At 62.7% G+C, this 17,911-nt stretch overlaps 2 protein-coding genes across 2 annotated transcripts; one reads left to right on the plus strand and one right to left on the minus strand.

The window, feature by feature from the left end:
• Window positions 1-9: 9 nt before the first annotated feature.
• CHLRE_14g614350v5 (uncharacterized protein) lies at window positions 10-2,519 on the minus strand. The gene is made up of 6 exons (XM_001698994.2): window positions 2,267-2,519; window positions 2,126-2,153; window positions 1,976-2,060; window positions 1,356-1,430; window positions 1,072-1,163; window positions 10-904 (listed from the first exon to the last, which is right to left on the minus strand). The coding sequence occupies exons 1-6, from the start codon at window positions 2,370-2,372 to the stop codon at window positions 865-867; spliced, it is 426 nt and encodes a 141-aa protein (XP_001699046.1). The 5' UTR covers window positions 2,373-2,519; the 3' UTR covers window positions 10-864.
• A 320-nt stretch (window positions 2,520-2,839) lies between these two features.
• On the plus strand, window positions 2,840-17,911 carry CHLRE_14g614400v5 (uncharacterized protein). Its single transcript, XM_043070059.1, has 27 exons — window positions 2,840-2,951; window positions 3,109-3,171; window positions 3,410-3,454; window positions 3,758-3,801; window positions 4,393-4,459; window positions 4,632-4,671; window positions 4,948-5,202; window positions 5,551-5,600; window positions 6,094-6,141; window positions 6,442-6,563; window positions 7,194-7,983; window positions 8,672-8,833; window positions 9,133-9,233; window positions 9,624-9,675; window positions 10,176-10,250; window positions 11,548-11,592; window positions 11,994-12,091; window positions 12,360-12,462; window positions 12,697-12,867; window positions 13,129-13,211; window positions 13,556-13,688; window positions 13,905-14,073; window positions 14,238-14,380; window positions 15,233-15,334; window positions 15,840-15,878; window positions 16,267-16,320; window positions 17,006-17,911. The coding sequence occupies exons 1-27, from the start codon at window positions 2,889-2,891 to the stop codon at window positions 17,180-17,182; spliced, it is 3,294 nt and encodes a 1,097-aa protein (XP_042916732.1). The 5' UTR covers window positions 2,840-2,888; the 3' UTR covers window positions 17,183-17,911.

Below are 17,911 nucleotides of genomic sequence, written 5' to 3' on the forward strand. Positions count from 1 at the left end.
CTGGAACAGACGCCCCAGAAATTACAGCGCTTTGGTGCATCCCTCGCACGACCCCTGGCCCATACAAGCCATAATATCACTTGTCACATCCATTGTGTTGCCCCACGCCTCCACGGTCCAACGTCAGCTCAGAAGCCTGCCACCGCTCAGCCAGCACCCCTTGGGCGCCTGGCCATTGCGGTGGGCCATCGGCCCATTGCCGCGGGCCATTGCCCTGACACACTGCAGTTCGCAGGACTCAACACAAAATTCTTCAGCACATGCAACTAGCAATTAGAACAACTGGCAATGAACACTGAACCCCCAGGTTAAAGCGGCCGGCCGCGTACGTCACCAATTGCAACCGCCCCGGCAGAGGTGCACACTCCCGACACCACTCGGAACTGGATGCAGCAAGTACCTTGTTTGTCATCTTAGCCATTGGCATGTAAGCCATGCCGTGAAGTATACGTACATAAAAGCCCCCTGCCACTCCTCACGCTGCCAGTCCCAGAGGCTCCTGTCGCCCTTGCAGCCATCTCGCGCCCTGTGCACGCCCCGTACCCCAAGCGACCAGCGCGCCAAGCACGCCCCCCACACCACCATGTCATGTGCCCCGTGCAACCCCACCACGTCGTCAGCGCCGCACTACCCACTTCATGCATCGCCGCGAGCGGCAGGCGCCAGCTCCCCGCCGGTGGCGCGTTTGAACCCCGCTGCACGGGATGCAACTCCCTGTTTGCCGTCCAGCTGCCACCAACGCTATGGCCCCAACTGTAGCGTCATTTCACTGCGTCATCTCACTGGAACCGCTGCTGCCAAGCCGCGCCATAGGCGCAACGCCCTGCCACGCCACGCCGCGTGACAGCTCCTCCACATGCCTCCTCAGTTGTTGGTGTAGTCAGCGCGGTCGTGCTCCAACAAGCTACGTGCGCATTCGCGGCGGAGCTTGACTTAGAACGTGGCGAATCCCACACAGCCTCGCCTTGCGCCGACAGGCGCACACGTGCCCTGCCCCGCACACGATATGCCGCAACCTACGCCTGCGGAGCACACCCACCCACAAAGCCCCCCATCCACACGCATACACACCTGCGTGAGTGCTTGACAATGGCGCGGCCAATGGCGTTGATCCAGTCCTCCTTCTCCTTGTCCGTGTCCGCGATGAAAAACATGGATTCCGTCTGCAGTGCGTGTAGCGCCGCAAGCACGGTTAAACATTTGCACGCGCCGCCGGTTGCATGCACCGTGGCCCTGTCCTTGTGCCGAGCACGCGCAGGTGTCCTTTCCGACGCACTTGTAGACACGACCGGGCCCGTCTATTGCCTTACACCCACAAGTAACGTAGCCCAGCGCCGTGCTGAGGTTGCACTTGCCTGTGTGCTGATCTCAAATGCGTTGGCCTTGTTGATTGTGTCCTCTGCGCCCTTGATGGACAGGCACTTGTTCACCTGTCGGCAGGATTTGGGGCACCACACACACTCAGGTTACCGACCAGCCGCCAACAAGAAACAGAGGCAATCGATTTGCATGTGTCTGGAATGTGTGTATGGCACGAGAGCGACGGGCTTGTGCGTGCGGGTGGTTCCTGGCTTCCTGCGAGGTGTGAGCGCAAAGAGTCTTCGCGCAACATAATGGGGACACCATGGGGGCTGCGAGACAGCGGGAGAGCCTGCAAGCAGACGCCGTGTGTGTATCGTAAGCAGCAGGAGCGCCATGCAGGCCGCCCATCCCGCGGCCCACCCATTTCATCCCAATCCGCTTTCCGTCACGTGCGGGGCTGCCTGCCTTCAGACTGCGTAGCGGGCGCTTCCCGAGCACAGCAGCCCGGCAGGGCCGACCCCACGCACAGCGTGCCGCTTAAAAAGTTCGCTCTATGTGAGTGGTGGCACTGGGCCTTGAGCCTTGAGGGACCCAGGACCCTCGTTAGCGTGCCCGGCCCAGGGTTTTGGGCCCACGCACACCCCTCCGTGACTCCGTGTCCGACGCCACTCACGTCGATAACACCGCGTGGGACCGAGTCCGGCGTCACAACATCGCTCTTAAACCAGAAAATCTTGCCCTGCTTCATCACAAACCACCTGCGCGTGGGGCCCGAAATCAGCAACATCCTCCAAACGCGACGGAATGCAGCAGCGCAACTTGCCTGCGACGCCATGTCTTAATGATTTCGCCTGAACATGAAAGGACACAGAAATTCGGCAGAGGTGCGGGCAGGTTCCGCGATGTGAGCCCTAGCATTCTGTTGAGTCAATATGAGTGCTACAAATCTGCATTTTGCACATACCTTGCTTTTGTAACCATCCGCAGCGCTCTGGTGAGTGCCAGAACTCCACCCCGCCACACGAATCTTTCTTTGCCCCGCCCCATAGCGTGTTGGTGAGGGCCTGCATCTGCTTACGAGGCGCCTATCACACAAGTAATGTCTGTTGGTGCTGAGGCACTCAAGGTTTCGGACTGTGCAAAGTCGTTGCTGCAACGATGTTCGACGTTTCAGGCTGTATGTTTCACAGTAGTTGTGTTGCTGGTGTTGATGCTGGTGACCGAGGGACGAAAGCAAGAGCGCAGCGGGCTCATGGCACGACCCTGCGGGGCTCGCCGCGCGTGCCGTACCCCCCACAGGCCCGTATTGCGTCGCCCGCCTGCGGGTGCCTAAGGAACCTTGGAGGGACTACAGGCGCAAGCACACTTAGTGGAGTTCGCGGTCGTCAACGGGGCTTACGAGCGCTGTCGCCGCGACTCAGCTTTCATGCGTGTTGGATGGGGTGGGGGGAGGCCGGGAGGGGCAGCACGGCGCGATTGGGCCTTCCTGCCGCTTTCCCGGGCCCAGCAACCTTGATAGTATCCATCCCAACCTACCCACAAGCAGAAACCCCTAAAGATAACCGCATTCCTCTGACCAATCAGCCATGGCGCAGCAGCCGAAGGGGGCGGGGCCTTCGCGAGGGCTCCAGCCAGCAGACCTGACACAGGCAAGCTTCCGGTGGATGATAAATGTTGCATGTCTTGAAGGCGTGGCGTGGGAGCGCTTACGCAAACTTGCAGTTTGCGCGACAATGTCCCGCCTCAAACGATCTCTGTAGTTACATAGCTGTAGTTACATGTTTCGTATGCTTATATATGCAACAGGATGATGATGACGCAGAGGAGGCTCCCGATACAGCTGTGCTACTGGCGTCCTTCCGCACCAAGGTGCGATGAGGGCGCGGCCACTGGGCGGCGAGTCGGCTCGGGGGACTTTCCATGGCTCTGGTCGCAGGCATTGGCAAGGAGTAAGGGAAGCCTCCTGAGGGCGCAGCGCAACTGCGTGTTGGGATGTGTCAGACCGCACACAGCACACGCGCCACGGCGCACTCCGCCGCGACCCCCAACCGGTCGGCCTGCATTGCCAAAGCACCGGTTCAAGGCTCCTTCAACTGTCGTCGAACAGGTGGTGGGCGTGCGCTACTACGACGGGGAGGCCAACACGGACGAGGTGCGTGTGCGTGCCGTGTTTCGTAACTCGAGACTTTTAATTTGAGAGACAGGGTGGGGCGGGTGCTAATGGCCTACCAGCCCGCATGAGCGTGCCGGTCTTGAAAGTGGCACGGGGACAGGAAGTGGACACACGGTAAGCCAAGGCCAGCTCCAGCACATACACGCTGGTGCCACTGGCGTTGGTGGTCCGGGCTCAGGCTGGGGCTCATTTCCACCACCCAAGCTTCCAAAACAAACACGGACGGTGGCGAATTGGCGATGAGTAGGGCGGACCCTCCACCCTTGTGCTTATCTAACACAGATGGTTCTGCTGATTCGGGAGCCGAACAACACCTACGACCGCTGGTGCGTGCTGCGTGCCGTCGCTTCACCGGGGCGGCAGCTCGTGGCGTCAAGCCTGGCCATGTCGGGGCTGGGAGGGGCCGGGAGGGGCTAGGAGGGGCTAGGAGGGGCTGGGAGGGGCCGGGAGGGGCTGGGAGGAGCTGGGAGGGGCTGGGAGGGGCTGGGAGGGGCTGGGAGGGGTGTGGCATGGTGGTTCGATAGCGAGCCAGCTCAGTGGCTGGCAGTGGGGTTGGCTGTGGCTGGGTCGTACGACTGGCGCTCACGTGGACGGCCGCGGCTGAGCCCCCAGCTCCACCGCGTGCGTCAGTCTATATCAACACACACACACACACACACACACACACACACACACACACACACACACACACACACACACACACACACACACACACACACACACACACACACACACACACACACACACACACACACACACACACACACACACACACGCACGCACGCACGCACGCACGCACACACACACACACACACACAGTTTTCCTTGTGCTCTTTAACACACACACACACACACACACACACACACCACACACATACACATGCACACACTCTTTGCACACACTCCCCGCCGCACAGGGCCATCCGGGTGGACAACATCCGCGGCGATAAAATCGGGCACATCTCGCGCGAGCAGGCGGCGGTGGTGGGTAGTGGGCCGTGCGTATGCGCCGTCATAGCGTTGATTCCCGCAGTGCCGCTTGCTACGACCTGCTTTTGAGTTTGCCTGGTGGGCGCACATTCAACTGTCTGCTAATTATGGTGCCCGCTAGCAATCGTATGTCACATGGCTGCGTCCGCCCCCGCCGTGATCACAGCTGTCGCCGCTCATTGACGCCGGCCAGCTGCGGATCGAGGGTGAGGGCTGGGTCAAGGGCAGGGGAGGAGCGGGCGTGGTGGGCAGAGGAATGCAGGAGCACACACGCGGCACGGAGCGTCAAGCATCCTGCAAAGCGGACACACGCGCTTGCCCGCCTTCCAGCGCCCCCGCCACATTCCCACCCGCACCTCCCCTCTGTGCCCAACACGCACACGAGCACACACGTTGCTGCATCGCATACACAGCCCTTGCGCTGATACCTCCTTGTGCTCTTGACCACAAGCCACACAACCCTCCTCGCTCCTCGCGCACAGGCGTGGTGCAGGGCGCAAAGGGCCAGTACAACATGCCAATTGACCTGCTCGCCTTCACGCCGCCCGAGGCCGCGGACGCGGTGCGGCAGCAGCTGCTCAACGGCGGCATCAGGCTGGGCAGAGCCGCGGCCGGCAGCTGGGCAGGAGGCGGAGCCGGCGGGGCGGCGGGCGGCGCGGCAGCGGGAGGGGCGCGTGCGAGCATTCGCGTGCTGACGCCCACGGAGGTGGACTGTGCCCTGGACAAACTGTTCGATGGTGGGTGCCGGGATGAGTGGGTGGGTGGGGGTGAATGGGTGTTTGTAAAAGCGGTGGGGTGGGTGTTGGGTGGGGTGGGTGTTGGGTGATGGGGCGGTTGGCTGGGTGGGTCGATCGGAGGGAGCAGCGGAAGAGGGGCGACGCGGGGCCGGGGCGTACATGGGTGGCGGAACCCCATGTGGGGAAGCGACTCCTCTTTGCTTTGTGGTGTGTGGCCCATCCTGGCCGCACCCGTGCTCCCACGCCGTTAGCCTTCGTTACTGTCTTCCTACCACCACCAACACCGCCTGCTGTCACCTTCATACCCGCCGCCACACCCGCTGCCACGCCCGCCGCCGCCTCGCGCAGAGGTGCACTCCACCGCCGCCATGCAGCCATCCATGCACCCAGACCCCGAGGTACGTGTACGTGTGTACGTGCGCATGTGCACGTGCATGTGCTCCTCTGCAATATGCCACACGGGTGCAGAAAACAGCGCCACGCACGCCTTGCATGGGTGGCTACCCCCCACGCCCCCCCACGCCCCCTCACGCCCCCTCGTCCAAGATAAAGGGCAAGGCCAAACCTTCTGCGCGCTCTGTGGGCTGGTTCTGGATCTTCGTTTCTTTGGGATTGGAATGAACTAACCCTCCCACCCACCCCACGATCGCGGCTCCCCCAAAATTGCCTACCGCCTACCATTTCCTTATCTGGATATGATGTAGTACCCCCCCCCTTTGTACCTGGCTACGACTTCATTTCGTAAACTAATGCGTGTACCCCCCCCCCCCCCCCGCGCTGGACTTCACGGACATCGGTAACAACGCGTCTACGCTGCAACTGTACCTGCCTACGACTTCACTTTGTAAACTTAATGCGTGTAACCCCCCCAACCGGCACCACCACCCGCAGGTGCTGTCGCGGCTGTTCCCGCACCAGCGAGTGGCGCTGGCCTGGATGGTGCGTGCCGCGTGCCGCGTGCGTGTGGGATTGCTGCAAGTTTCAAACTAGTAAAATATTCTTGCTGCCAAGCTGAAGCATCCCGGCGTAATGAAGTCATGGCTCTGGTGCCTTGTCCGCTCTTTACTCCCACGCTCGCGCCCGCATCCGCACGGTCGGCCGGGGGGCTTGCTTAGCATCAATAACCCGCACATGCTCCTCTGCAGCCATGCACGCTCCTCCACACAAACACGTTTGGATCCACGTGTTGAGGTGCCCTGTCCCTGTGCGTTTATTGTAAATTGACCACGTGTGGGGCAGGTCGCGCGAGAGAACGACAGCACAAGCCTGCCGCCGTTCTGGGAGCAAGTGCCCGGCACTGCCCCGCGCTTTCGCAGCACGCTGACCAACTTCGTGGGAGCACGCCGGCCGGCGGCCGTTCGGTGAGGAGGGGAGGCTGTAAACACCAGTCCTAACGAAACCGAACCAAGCTAAGCTAGCGGAGCACAGGCAGAGGCGTTAGTTGCAAGCGATAATACTTATGGGAGGGGGCCGAGGCGTGGTGGAGCAGCAGGGCAAGCGGTGCCGGCGATAAATGTCGCTGCCGGGGGATAGCCGGCTATTGGAAAGCGAAGTGGCTAATGCGCAAGTATGAAGCGCCGGCGTCCAGTAGGAACAGCAGGGTGGTTGAGGGGGAGAGGGCTGTCTTCAGGAGGGGGGGAGGCCGGAAGGGGGTATTGCCCACGCATATGCTCCATGGGCGCCCGCGGATGCCTGGCTCCGTTCCAGGTGGGTGCATTTTGTGCCCGAGCCCAACGGAAAGGTCCCATCATCAGCAGGCGGGAGGGGGGGGGTTACCATAACCAAGAATAGACGAGCAGAGATGCAACCGCGACATTGCTGTGTCGGCGCGGCCTGTGACTCGGGTTCATTCCCCTCCCGAGCTGTCAACAAAATCCTGAGAAGCTTTCATTGCTACCCTCGTCTCCATACCGGTTGTGATTTTCTTTATGAATCGTGAATGTACTCCCCACCCACTTCCCCTTCCCCCACCCACCTTTCCCTTCATCCAGCGGCGGCATCCTGGCCGATGACATGGGTCTGGGCAAGACCCTCACAGTCATCTCCCTCATCGCCACCAACCGCCCTGGGCTGAAGGAGCTGCCCCCCGTCACGCCCCTCTCACTCGCCGACCCAGACCCCGACGAGCCGCCCACACACACGGCAGCAGCCGGCGCCGGCGCCGGCCCTTCGGCCTCTGCCGTGCCAGCCGAGGCGGCGGCGGGTAAGAGCAAGGCGAGGGGCGGCAAGGCGGCGGCCGCCGAGAAAGGCAAGGACGTGCAGGCGGCCAAGGCGGAGGCCCAGGCGAAGGCAAAGGCGAAGGCCAAGGCGGTGAGGGGCGGCAAGCGGCGGCGCAAGGCGGAGGCGGGCTCTGACGAGGAGGCGGCGAAGCAGGCGGAGGAGCCGCAAGAGGAGGCGGCGGAGGAGGTGGCGGCGGCGGGGGAGGCGGGACAGGAGGAGGAGGAGGTGGATGACGATGCGGCCCTGGGCGATGCGGACGAGGAGGACGGCAGTGACTGGGACGAGGAGGATGGCGCTGACGGAGATGAGGAGGAGCAGGGCAGGGGCGCACCTGCTGGGCACGCCGTTGGCCCCTCCGCCGCCGGCCCCTCCGCCGCAGGCCCCTCCGCCGCTGCTCCGTCCACGGGCGGCGCCGCTGCGGCTGCAGCCACGGCTGGTGGCGCCGGCGGCGGTGCGCCCCCTCACGCGGGCGGCCCCCGCGGCACGCTCATCGTGTGCCCCGTCAGCGTGATGAGCAACTGGGCGCTGCAGCTGCAGGAGCACACGGCGGGCAACCTCAAGGTGGGGGTTTGAGCGGTGGCTTGTATGTGTATGTGTGTGTGTGTGCGCGTTTGTGTGTACGGCATGTGTTTGTGTATGCGCTTTATTCCTTTGGCACATCCGCCTCTTCCTCCCTCCTCCTGACCCATGTGACCCTCGTCAGACTCATCATGTTCCCTTCGCCTCTAACCTCATTTACCCCTTCCTCCACGCCCTTCCCCCCTGCTTGCCTTACCTCCCCCACGGGCCGCACTCATGGGGCTCGCCACAATAGAAGCCCCTCTACTTCCCCTCCTCTCCTACCCCTTTCCTGCACTCGCTCTCTGCCCCTCCCCCCCGCCCCCGTCTGCACTTGAATGGAACATCCCCCCACTAACCATGAATGTGCTGTACCGCTTTCCTAAACATCCTTGCAACCCCACTTCCACGCTGCTACACTACTGTACCTGGCTACGCCTTCTCTTCTCAAATAATCATGAATGTAGCCCCCGCCCACCCCGCCCCCCCCCCACCCCCTTCACTTCATATTTGATACACACCATCCCATGGATGGCTACCCCCCCACCCCCCCACCCCCCCACACACTTTCGTTTCATTTTTTAACACCAACACACACACACACACACTTTCGTTTCGTTTTTAACACACACACACACACACACGCACGCATGTTTTCCTTGTGCTCTTTAACATACGCTCGCACACGCAGGTGTACCAGTACCACGGTCCGGAGCGCTCCTCCTCGCCCGCGGTGCTGTGCGCGCAGGACGTGGTGCTCACCAGCTACGCCGTACTGGGCCGCGAGCTGGACGGCGCGGGCGGGCGGGGCGGGCTGCTGGGCGTCAGGTGGCTGCGGGTGGTGCTGGACGAGGTGCGGGTGTGTGTGTGTGTGTGTGTTTCGTGTGCGTGTGTTTCGTGTGCATGCGGGGGTGGCGGGGGCAGGCGGGGAGAGAGCTTTGTGTGTGTGTTCTATCAGCAAGTGGTTTGCTGTGTACGGTGCCGCATCACGATGCTTGCGTGATGTCATGTCCACGCCTGCGCTGTCGCACACGCGCACGTGTGCCACACGCGTGGCCAGCTGACTACCCACACTTCCAAACCCCCAACTCCACACCCCACACTCCAACCCCAAACCCTCCGTCCATTCCTCCCCTCCTCCTCCTGCTCTAGGCCCACCTGGTCAAGAACCCTCGCGCCAAGGCCTCCCGCGCCGCCGCGCAGCTGCAGGCGGAGCGGCGCTGGGCCGTGACCGGCACGCCCATACAGAACAGGTGGGGCGAGCAGAGGGATTGGGGCGGTTGCAATCCAGAAGCGGTGGGGGGCGGGCTTGGGGGTTGCAAAGATTGGTACAGAGAAGTGTAGCGAAGTAGGCAGCACGCGTAGGGGGTGGGGGTCGGGGGGTGGGGGTGGTTTCGGAGCACAAGTGGCCGTGGGGGGTCGGGGAGTCAGAGCTGGGGAGGGGGCGGCAGTGGGGCTGGGTTGCCGGGAGCCGCGAACCTGGAACCTGGCCACAACTACTACTCCGTCCTTGATCTCTTCAACTCTACCCCATCTGAAAACGCCCCCTACCCCCATGGTGTACCGTCTGCCACTTCCTTAATTAGTCATGAATGTAACCCCCACACCCACACCCACACCCACCCTGCCACCCCCACACACAGGATGCAGGACCTGCACGGGCTGCTGGTGTTCCTGCGGGTGGACCCCCTGCAGGTGAGGGGTGGTGGGGGAGGGGGAGAGATTGTGTATGTGTGCGTGTGTGTGTGTGTGGGGGGGGGGGGGGAAGTGCCCGAGCCCAACGACAACACATCATTTCTAAAAAGCCCACCCAGCCACGGGAATGCAAGATGAGCGCGCCAGGGGCTGCGGAGGGGCTGCGGGATGGAGTGTGGGAAAACGCGGCTGGTTACGTTTGGCCTGTCGCTGTGTCGCATGGGCTATGCTGTTCAGTGCCCACGTCGTCGATCCCAGCAACCACCTCACCGTCGCACCCGCAGTAGGAGTGTTGGGGGTGGGTGCAGTGAGCGGGGGCACACATAGACTTGCGCACCTGCACGCCCCCTGTTGTTTGAGTTGCCAAACACGCCTTCCCTTCCCTGTCACCCCATCTTTCCCCCGCTCGTTTCAGCTGGTTTTGGTTTAGGTTGGGCTGGTATTTACAACCCCGCCTCCCCGCCTCCCCGCCTCTCTGCCTCTCATCCCTCCCCCCTCAGGATCGTTCCCTGTTCACTCGCACCATCGAGCGGCCGCTCAAGCAAGGAGACCCGCGCGCCGTCAAGACCGTGCAGGTAGACAGGAGTGTGTGTGCGTGTGTGTATGCGTGTGTGTGTGTGCGTGTGTGTGCGTATGCGTGTGTGCGTGTGTGTGTGTATGCGTGTGTGTGCGTGTGTGTTTGCGTGTGTGTGTGTGTGTGTGTGTGTGTGTGTTAAAAAACGAAACGAAAGCCCGCCCAATGACGCGACGGAGTTACTTACCGATACCCACCATTTTACCGAGCGTCGCGTGACTGTCGTGACCCAGGTAGTCATACTTACCCGCGATAAGCCTGGAACCCCACGGGCGACCATTCGGCCTGACCCCGCGATGCACCTGTATGCGTCCATGCTCCGCACCCTGGGCGCGCCGAACAACGTTTACCCAGCACGCCTAATTCCCAGATTCCCGCCCGCTGGTCGTAGTCAAGCTCACCTATAGGCAAAAGTGGAAGCATGGGCATAGGGCGGCAGCGAGGAAGTGTCACGGGCATGTGAATGGCAACGGCGACAAGAGAGGCGGCGTGCAGCAGACAAGCTAAGTATCACGCCTAATTCCCAAATCCCGCCCACTAAGTACAATAACGCTATGGAAAGAGGGCGAGTTAGCGATGGCACTGCGACTAAACGGGGTCAAGGCTGCATGGGGGACGTGGCGGGCGGCGGTTGCAGCGTTTCCAGACGTGTCAGGCTGGTGTGTGTGCGTGTGACGTGTGTGCGCCGTGGGCTGGCGGGAGCTGGCCTCCCGCTCCCCACTCCACGGCGGCACCGAGGCTAGGCACGCTCGCGGCCGCAATGGCCGCGTCGGCTGTTCGTGACGAGCCCCAGACGTGTCAGGCTGGTGTGTGTGTGTGTGTGTGTGCAAGTGTGCAAGTGTGCGAGTGTGTGTGTGTGCAAGTGAGTGTATGGTGAACGCGCTGGGCACCAAGATGAGCGCGCTGGACACCAAAATGAAACGCGCTGGACATTGCGTCCATCGCGTTTACCTTGCTTTCCAGCGCGCTCACCTTGGTGCTAATGTCCAGCGCGTTCACCTTGGTGCTAGTGTCCAGCGCGTTCACCTTGGTGCTAGTGTCCAGCGCGTTCACTATTGGTGCCGGTGATGTGCGTGCGTGTGTGTACATGTGTGGCGGGGTGAGGCTGTGTGCTCCGAGGGTGCGGGCGACCGAGCTCAGCCGCGCTGTCTTGCCTGCTCCTGCCCCTCCCTCCGTGACCGCCCTGGACCCCCCGCCTCCCCCCTTCCGGCCCTCCCACCTGCCCCCTCCACCCCCTCCAACCCCTCCACCCCCTCATCCCCTCACCCCCTCATCCCCTCCCTGCCTTCCCGCGGCAGGTGCTGATGGGGGCGCTGGCTCTGCGCCGCACCAAGGACCTCAGGGTGCGCGTGTGTATAGGGTTGGGGGAGGGGGGGGGTTAGGGCTTCATGGAGAATGGAGTGATTAGATCACAGTCTTGAAGTGCCGACGTCCAGTAGGAACAGCCGGAAGTTTGTGTGTGGGGTTGTAATTACCAGCACACACTGAACCGAAACCGATGCAAAAGAGCGAGGAGGGAGGGGGTTGTAAATACCAGCCCAAAGTAAACCAAACCGGGGGGAAGGGGGGCAGAAAGCGGGGAGTGGTGGCGGGCAAACGGCGAGGAGGTGGGCGGGTGGGGAGGGTAGCAGTGTGCCTGGACAGCCCACGGCGGGCGTGTCAGGCGGCACGCCCCCAAACCTCCCCCACGCCCCCCACACCCAACCATACCCCCAACCCCCACGCACCCCACACACACCCGCAGGTGGGTCCCGCCGGCCGGCCGCTGGTGGCTCTGCCGTCCAAGACCGTGCGGCTGGTGACGGTGGACCTCACCCCGGAGGACCGGGCCAAGTACGACGCGTGAGTGGCGAACTATATATTTCAAACGCATGTGCTTTTCGGGGTTTTGGGGATGGGGCTGGGCATTGATGAACCATCAGGAGTACTGTATCCAGGTACGAAGTACTCCAAGCAGCATCAGAGGCGTCCGTGTGCGTTTTCTGCGTCTTCCTTGCCATTCGCGAAACACCGCGCGCACGTACGCCCTTCAAACAGACACACGCTCTCTTCCCCGCCTTCACCCGCCCCACCTCCCCCGCACACACACGTACACACGCACCAAATTCAGTCTGGAGCTGGAGGCGCGGCGCATCATCTCACACGCGCTGGCGACAGACGAGCTGCTGGACCACTACATCAGCGTCCTGGAGATTATCCTAAGGCTGCGCCAGGTGCGGAGGGCGGGCACGTCGCCGACCGATCGACAGGTTCAACAATTCCTCGCGGGTGATATGATCTCTCTCTAGAATGATAATGCCTGCTGCGCCCCGATTGACTTGCTTCCGTGTAACATCATGTGATACTGCGGCTTGACATCGGCACACCTACCTAATTCTTTGCTTTCGCATGAACGCGCCCATTTCATCATTTCTGTTTATATCTCGAACCCAACTGCGCGTACGCAGGTGGCGGACGCGGGCTGCCTGTGCGGCCGCGACCCGCTGCCCCTGTCCGACATCTTCAACGCAGCAGCTAGGCGCCAGGGGCGGCGGGGCCGCCGCGGCGGCGGCGCGGCGGCGGCTCTGAGTGAGGCGGAGCGGAAGGCGCTGGTGGAGCTGCTGGTGCAAGGGCTGCAGGTGTGTGTGTGTGTGTGTGTGTGTGTGGTTTCGTGGGTGCCCCGCGGAGGGGTGGGTGGGTTCAACCATTGCCAGTAAGAAGCCCGGAAGGGCCACGCATACAACCCCAACGCAGCAGCCCACCACAAACACACTTGCACTTCACATTCACATACCCACAGTTTTGCGTGTTTCTGGCTCCTTGTGCTCCATCCCTGACACTCACATTCCTCCACACTCTTTCACTCTCTCTCATACTCGCTCTCTCACACATGCTCACAGGCCCAGGACAGCTGCTCCATCTGCCTGGACGATTTCACCAAGAACGCATGCATCACTCGCTGCAAACACATGTACTGCAAACCGTAAGTAGCTGCACACCAAGTGCGACAATTCTAAACGGTTTGCAGGCTTGGCTGGCCTGGTCTGAGCCTCGGCCGCCCGTGTCAACTGCCTTGAACCGTGCCACCCATCACACTACTATTGAAACACACTGCCCTGGTCTCTTTTGCCCTGGTTTCTTTCTCCCGCTCACTCCTTCGCTCCTGTCTCGCTCAACCCATAGCTCACTCCTTGCCCTAACTCCTGCATTCCTGCCTCGCTCCCTCACTCCTGCCTCACTCCTGCCTCACTCCTGCCTCACGCCTGCCTCACCCACTCCCTCACCCCTGCCTCGCTCCTCCCTCGCTCCCTCACTCCTCACACGCAGCTGCATCGAGCGCCTGCTGACGCGCTCGCCGGACGCCGGCTGCCCGCTGTGCCGCGGCTACTTGGCGCTGGCCGAGCTGGTCGACCTCCCGCCCGAGGCGGCGGCGGCGGCGGAGGGCGGGGCCGACACGCAGGTGAGGAGGCGTGCGTGCGCGTGCGGGGTGGTAATGGTGGTGGTTCCATGCATGATTAGTTATGATGCGATGATGCTGAAAAGTCGTTACAGCAGGTCAGTTTTGGCGTTTGGGGGCCGGGGCCTCGTTTCGGGGGGCTTCACATGCGGTATCGTAGTAATAGTAAACACGCCCTATCCATTCCAAGATTTCCGACCCAGCTCCGCCCCACCCCAGGCCGGCTCAGACGTGGCCGACCCCGTGGCCGCCAGTGCCAAGGTGGCCGCGCTCATGGCGGCACTGAGGCAGCAGCAGCAGCAGGCTGTAGCAGCGGGCGGCAGTAGCAGCAGCGGAGCAGGAGCGGGGGCGCCGCCGGCGAAGGCGGTGGTGTTCTCGCAGTTCACAGGTGCGCGCGACATGATGGTGGACATTATGGTGGAGGTCAGAAAGGTGTAGGCTTTTGCGGGCCCTCAACCCCCAAACCTCCCCTCCCTACCTCCTTGTCTCTGGTTTTCTTGTTGGGGTTCGGAATAAGCTACCCACATCCGCCTCCTACCTGTTCAACTCCAGGCATGCTGAACCTGGTGGGCCGGGCACTGGAGGCGGAGGGCATCTCCTACGTGCGCCTGGACGGCTCCACGCCGGCCAAGGCGCGGGCGGAGCGGCTGCGGCGGTTCGCCAGCCGCGAGCCAGGCAGCCCGCTGGTGTTTCTGGTGAGGGGGTGAGGGAGGGTGTGTGGGAGGGGAATGAGAGGGGGTGTGGGAGGGGGTGTGGGAGGGGGCGTGGGAGGGGAGGGGGCGGGGGTGTGTGAGGGCGTGTGGGAGGGGAGTGGGAGGGCGTGTGAGGGGCGTGTGAGGGGGTGTGGGAGGGGAGTGTGAGGGCGTGGGAGTGTGTGTGAGGGGGTGTGGGAGGGGGTGTGGGAGGGGAGTGGGAGGGGAGTGGGAGGGCGTGGGAGGGCGTGGGAGGGCGTGGGAGGGGCGTGGGAGGGGCGTGGGAGGGTGTATGAGGGCGTGTGAGGGCGTGTGGGAGGGCGTGGGAGGGCGTGGGAGGGAGTATGAGGGCGTGTGAGGGGGTGTGACGGGCGTGGGAGGGGACTACGTTCATGATGAGTTAAGAACGTGGTAGACGGTAGGGGTGGGAGGGGGTGTGAGGCGTTAGGCGAGGGGGAGAGTGGGTAAGGGGGTGAGAGGCGAGTGGGCAGGGACCGTGTCTGGTCTGACGTGTGGTCTGGTGCGGCGTGGTGTGGTGCTGTCGCTCGACCTGGCGTGCAAACTTACATGGCGCGTCGCGAATGGGGGCGGGGGTACCAGGGCCTCATGCACTCCCTCTCACGCCCCCTCTCGCACAGTCCTCGGCCCCAGGCCCCACCCCTGACCAATCCCCTGCTCGCCCCACCCCACCCCACCCCACCCTTGCCACCCCCAACCTCCGCCGCCCCACCCGTCTTCCCTCTCTCCCCCCTGCCTCTCCCCCCCTCTCCCCCCTACTCTACACTTCTCTGTACCAATCCTTGCAACCCCCCTCTCCCCCTTGTCCCGCCCTGTCCCGCCCTGTCCCCCCCGCAGTCCAGCCTCAAGGCGGGCGGTGTGGGCATGAACCTGACCGCCGCCAGCGCCGTACACCTGATGGACCCATGGTGGAACCCGGCGGTGGAGGAGCAGGCCATGGTGCGTGCGGGTCGGGGTTGCAAGGATTGGTACAGAGAAGTGTAGCGAAGTAGACAGCAGGTGTGGCGTTGCGCGTACCGATGACCGACGCCGTCCACAGGTCCAGCGCCAGAGCTCGCCGTGGCGTCCCGTTTTGTGCTGGCTATACCTAAGTCTAGAAGCAGGGGGCGCTGCAAGGATGTTTGGAAAAGCGGTACAGGATGCATTGGGCGGGGGGGGGGGGGGTTACATTCATGATTATGTAAGAAGTGAAGGCGTAGCCCAGCGCAGTAGTATGTGAAGGGAAGGGGGCAAGGGGGTGTGGCGTGTGGGTTTTGAGGGCATGCAGGATGTGTGTGAAAAAGGTGCGGCGGGTTCGATGGGCAGTGGCTCAGCAGTCTGTGTGGCGGGGGCTCACCAAACGGCGCCTTAAATGCTCTTTCCGTGCACATGCCAGCCCCTTTGCTTGGCACGCTTACTCCAACTACTACTCGCTCAATGTACGAACACACGTGCGCCCACGCAGGACCGCGTTCACCGGCTGGGCCAGACACGTGACGTGGAGGTGTGTGCGGTGGGATCTGGGGGTTAACTTTTGAACCAATCCCGTAGGGAAACAGTCGCGCTGCAAGGAGGCCGCCGAACGGCTCCCTCGCAACCCTGTCGGCCTGAACGCGGGATCGGGGGGGCGGGGGTGCGTGGGGGCGGGGGCCGGGGGCCAGGGGTCAGGGGCCGGGGGCGGGGTGTGCGGCACGGCATTGCCGTACGTGGTCGGACGGGTGAGGCAGTGACGATGGGCGCGGGTCCCTGACTCCCTGAGGTCTGTCGGACCTTGTTCCCTGCCGGTGCCCTGTGCACAAGATGGTCAGAGAGCACAGGGCATGGAGGTGTTAGTGGGAATGTGTGTGCAAGTGTGTGCATCCTGCCGCCGCCGCCGCCGCCGCCGCCCGCAGGTGTTTCGCTACGTGGCGGCGAACACCATTGAGGAGCGCATGCTGCAACTGCAGGTGCGTGTGTGTGTGTGTGTGTTTGTGTGTGTGTATGTGTGTGTGTGTGTGTGTGCGTGCGAGTGTGCGAGTGTGTGTGTGTGTGTGCGTGTATGCGTGTATGTGTGTGCGAGAGTGTGTGTGTGTGTGTGTGTGTGTGTGTGTCTGTGTGTGTGCGAGTGTGCGCGCGCGCGTGTGTGTGTGCGAGTGTGTGTGTGTGTGCGAGTGTGTGTGTGTGTGTCTGTGTCTGTATGTGCATGCGTGTAGGTGGGTGTGGGCCAATAGAGGGGGGGACAAACGGGGAGGACAAGGAAGAGGAGGAGCGACCGGCTGCGGGATGGCTTTGTGTAGATGGACGTGGGGTTGGCAAACAGGCAGCCTCCCCACCCACTCAATCCCACCAGCGGCACCGCACAGCAGTCCGCAACGCACGAGGTCCTCCACGTACGCGCGCGGGGGGCTTGGCCACGCCCCTCCTCACCCACCCCACCTTGCCCACACCATCCCACATCATCACACCTCAACGGTCACCAACCACACCCCACCGCGCCCCACCTCACCCCACCTCACACTACACCGCCCCCATTACTACTGTTCCTGGCTACGCCGTCACTTGTTAGATAATCATGAGTGTAACCCCACCCCGCCGCCACCTCCCCCTACCGTCTACCACTTCCTTAACTAATCATGAATGTAACCCCCCCAGGAGCGTAAGCGGCAGCTGGCCTCCGCCGCCTTCGACCGAAGCGCCGCCGAGAGCGGCCGGATGCGCATCGATGACGTACGACTGCTCATGGGGCTGGAACCGGGTTCGCAGCTGGAGCTGGAGCTGCGGGTGCAGCGGTACCAGGAGATGGAGGTAGAGCTGTGGCTTGGGTCATGACTGGGTGATGACTGAAAGTTGATGGCGGCTGTAGCCGAACCCCTGGCGGGGATGCCCATGGGGCTGAGCCAGGAGCTGTAGCTGCCGCTGTAGGGGGCGACTGACAGTGGCAGCTGGTGTGTATGTGGGTGGCAGCTGGAGGCTGTAGCAGCGGCTGTAGCAGCGGCTGTAGAGGAGCTGTAGCAGCGGCTGTAGGGGGCGAATGACGGTGGCAGCTGGAGGCTGTAGCAGCGGCTGTAGCTAGCTGGCGGCGGGCGGGTGTCGCTGGCTGGCGGCCGGAGGCTGTAGCTGCTGGATGGGGCTGCTGGGTGGGGGCGTAGGGCTGCTCGTGGAGCTGACGCGGTTGAATGTGGTGTGAATAAGGGCTTTGTGCGTGCTCAGCTCTAGATAGGAATGCAACGATGTGAATACGGGCAGCGAAACGGTACGGTAGCTGCAAGGATAGCTGGAAGGACTTGGCGTGTTTGGCAGCTCCAGCGGATGCTTGGCATACGGCGGGCACAGGGTCCTTGACTTGTGGCTGTGCGAGTGATCATGCCACAAGACAGGAGTCACCCTAGCGTGTGAGGGGAATGTGCTGGCGTAGTCGCGCGAGTGCGCGACGTAGTGCGCGACGTACTCTGTCGTTGTGCAGAACGGTCCGGTAGTGACTTGAAGAAAAGTAGGTAAGTGCGGTCCGCGAGCCTGAGCGGACTGGGCATCTAAGCGCATGCCATACTGCTGGGCGCG

This window comes from Chlamydomonas reinhardtii, chromosome 14, assembly GCF_000002595.2.
Source record: "Chlamydomonas reinhardtii strain CC-503 cw92 mt+ chromosome 14, whole genome shotgun sequence".
NCBI lineage: Eukaryota > Viridiplantae > Chlorophyta > Chlorophyceae > Chlamydomonadales > Chlamydomonadaceae > Chlamydomonas > Chlamydomonas reinhardtii.

Coding starts and splice junctions, on each gene's coding strand:
- CHLRE_14g614400v5 (XM_043070059.1), top strand. CDS start 2,889: ATGGCGCAGCAGCCGAAGGGGGCGGGGCCTTCGCGAGGGCTCCAGCCA. Junction 6,142..6,441: donor GAGTGGCGCTGGCCTGGATG/GTGCGTGCCGCG, acceptor CGTGTGGGGCAG/GTCGCGCGAGAGAACGACAG. Junction 15,335..15,839: donor CGGTGGAGGAGCAGGCCATG/GTGCGTGCGGGT, acceptor GCGCCCACGCAG/GACCGCGTTCACCGGCTGGG.
- CHLRE_14g614350v5 (XM_001698994.2), bottom strand. CDS start 2,372: ATGCAGGCCCTCACCAACACGCTATGGGGCGGGGCAAAGAAAGATTCG. Junction 1,431..1,975: donor TCCCACGCGGTGTTATCGAC/GTGAGTGGCGTC, acceptor TCCTGCCGACAG/GTGAACAAGTGCCTGTCCAT. Junction 1,164..1,355: donor CATTTGAGATCAGCACACAG/GCAAGTGCAACC, acceptor CACGCACTGCAG/ACGGAATCCATGTTTTTCAT.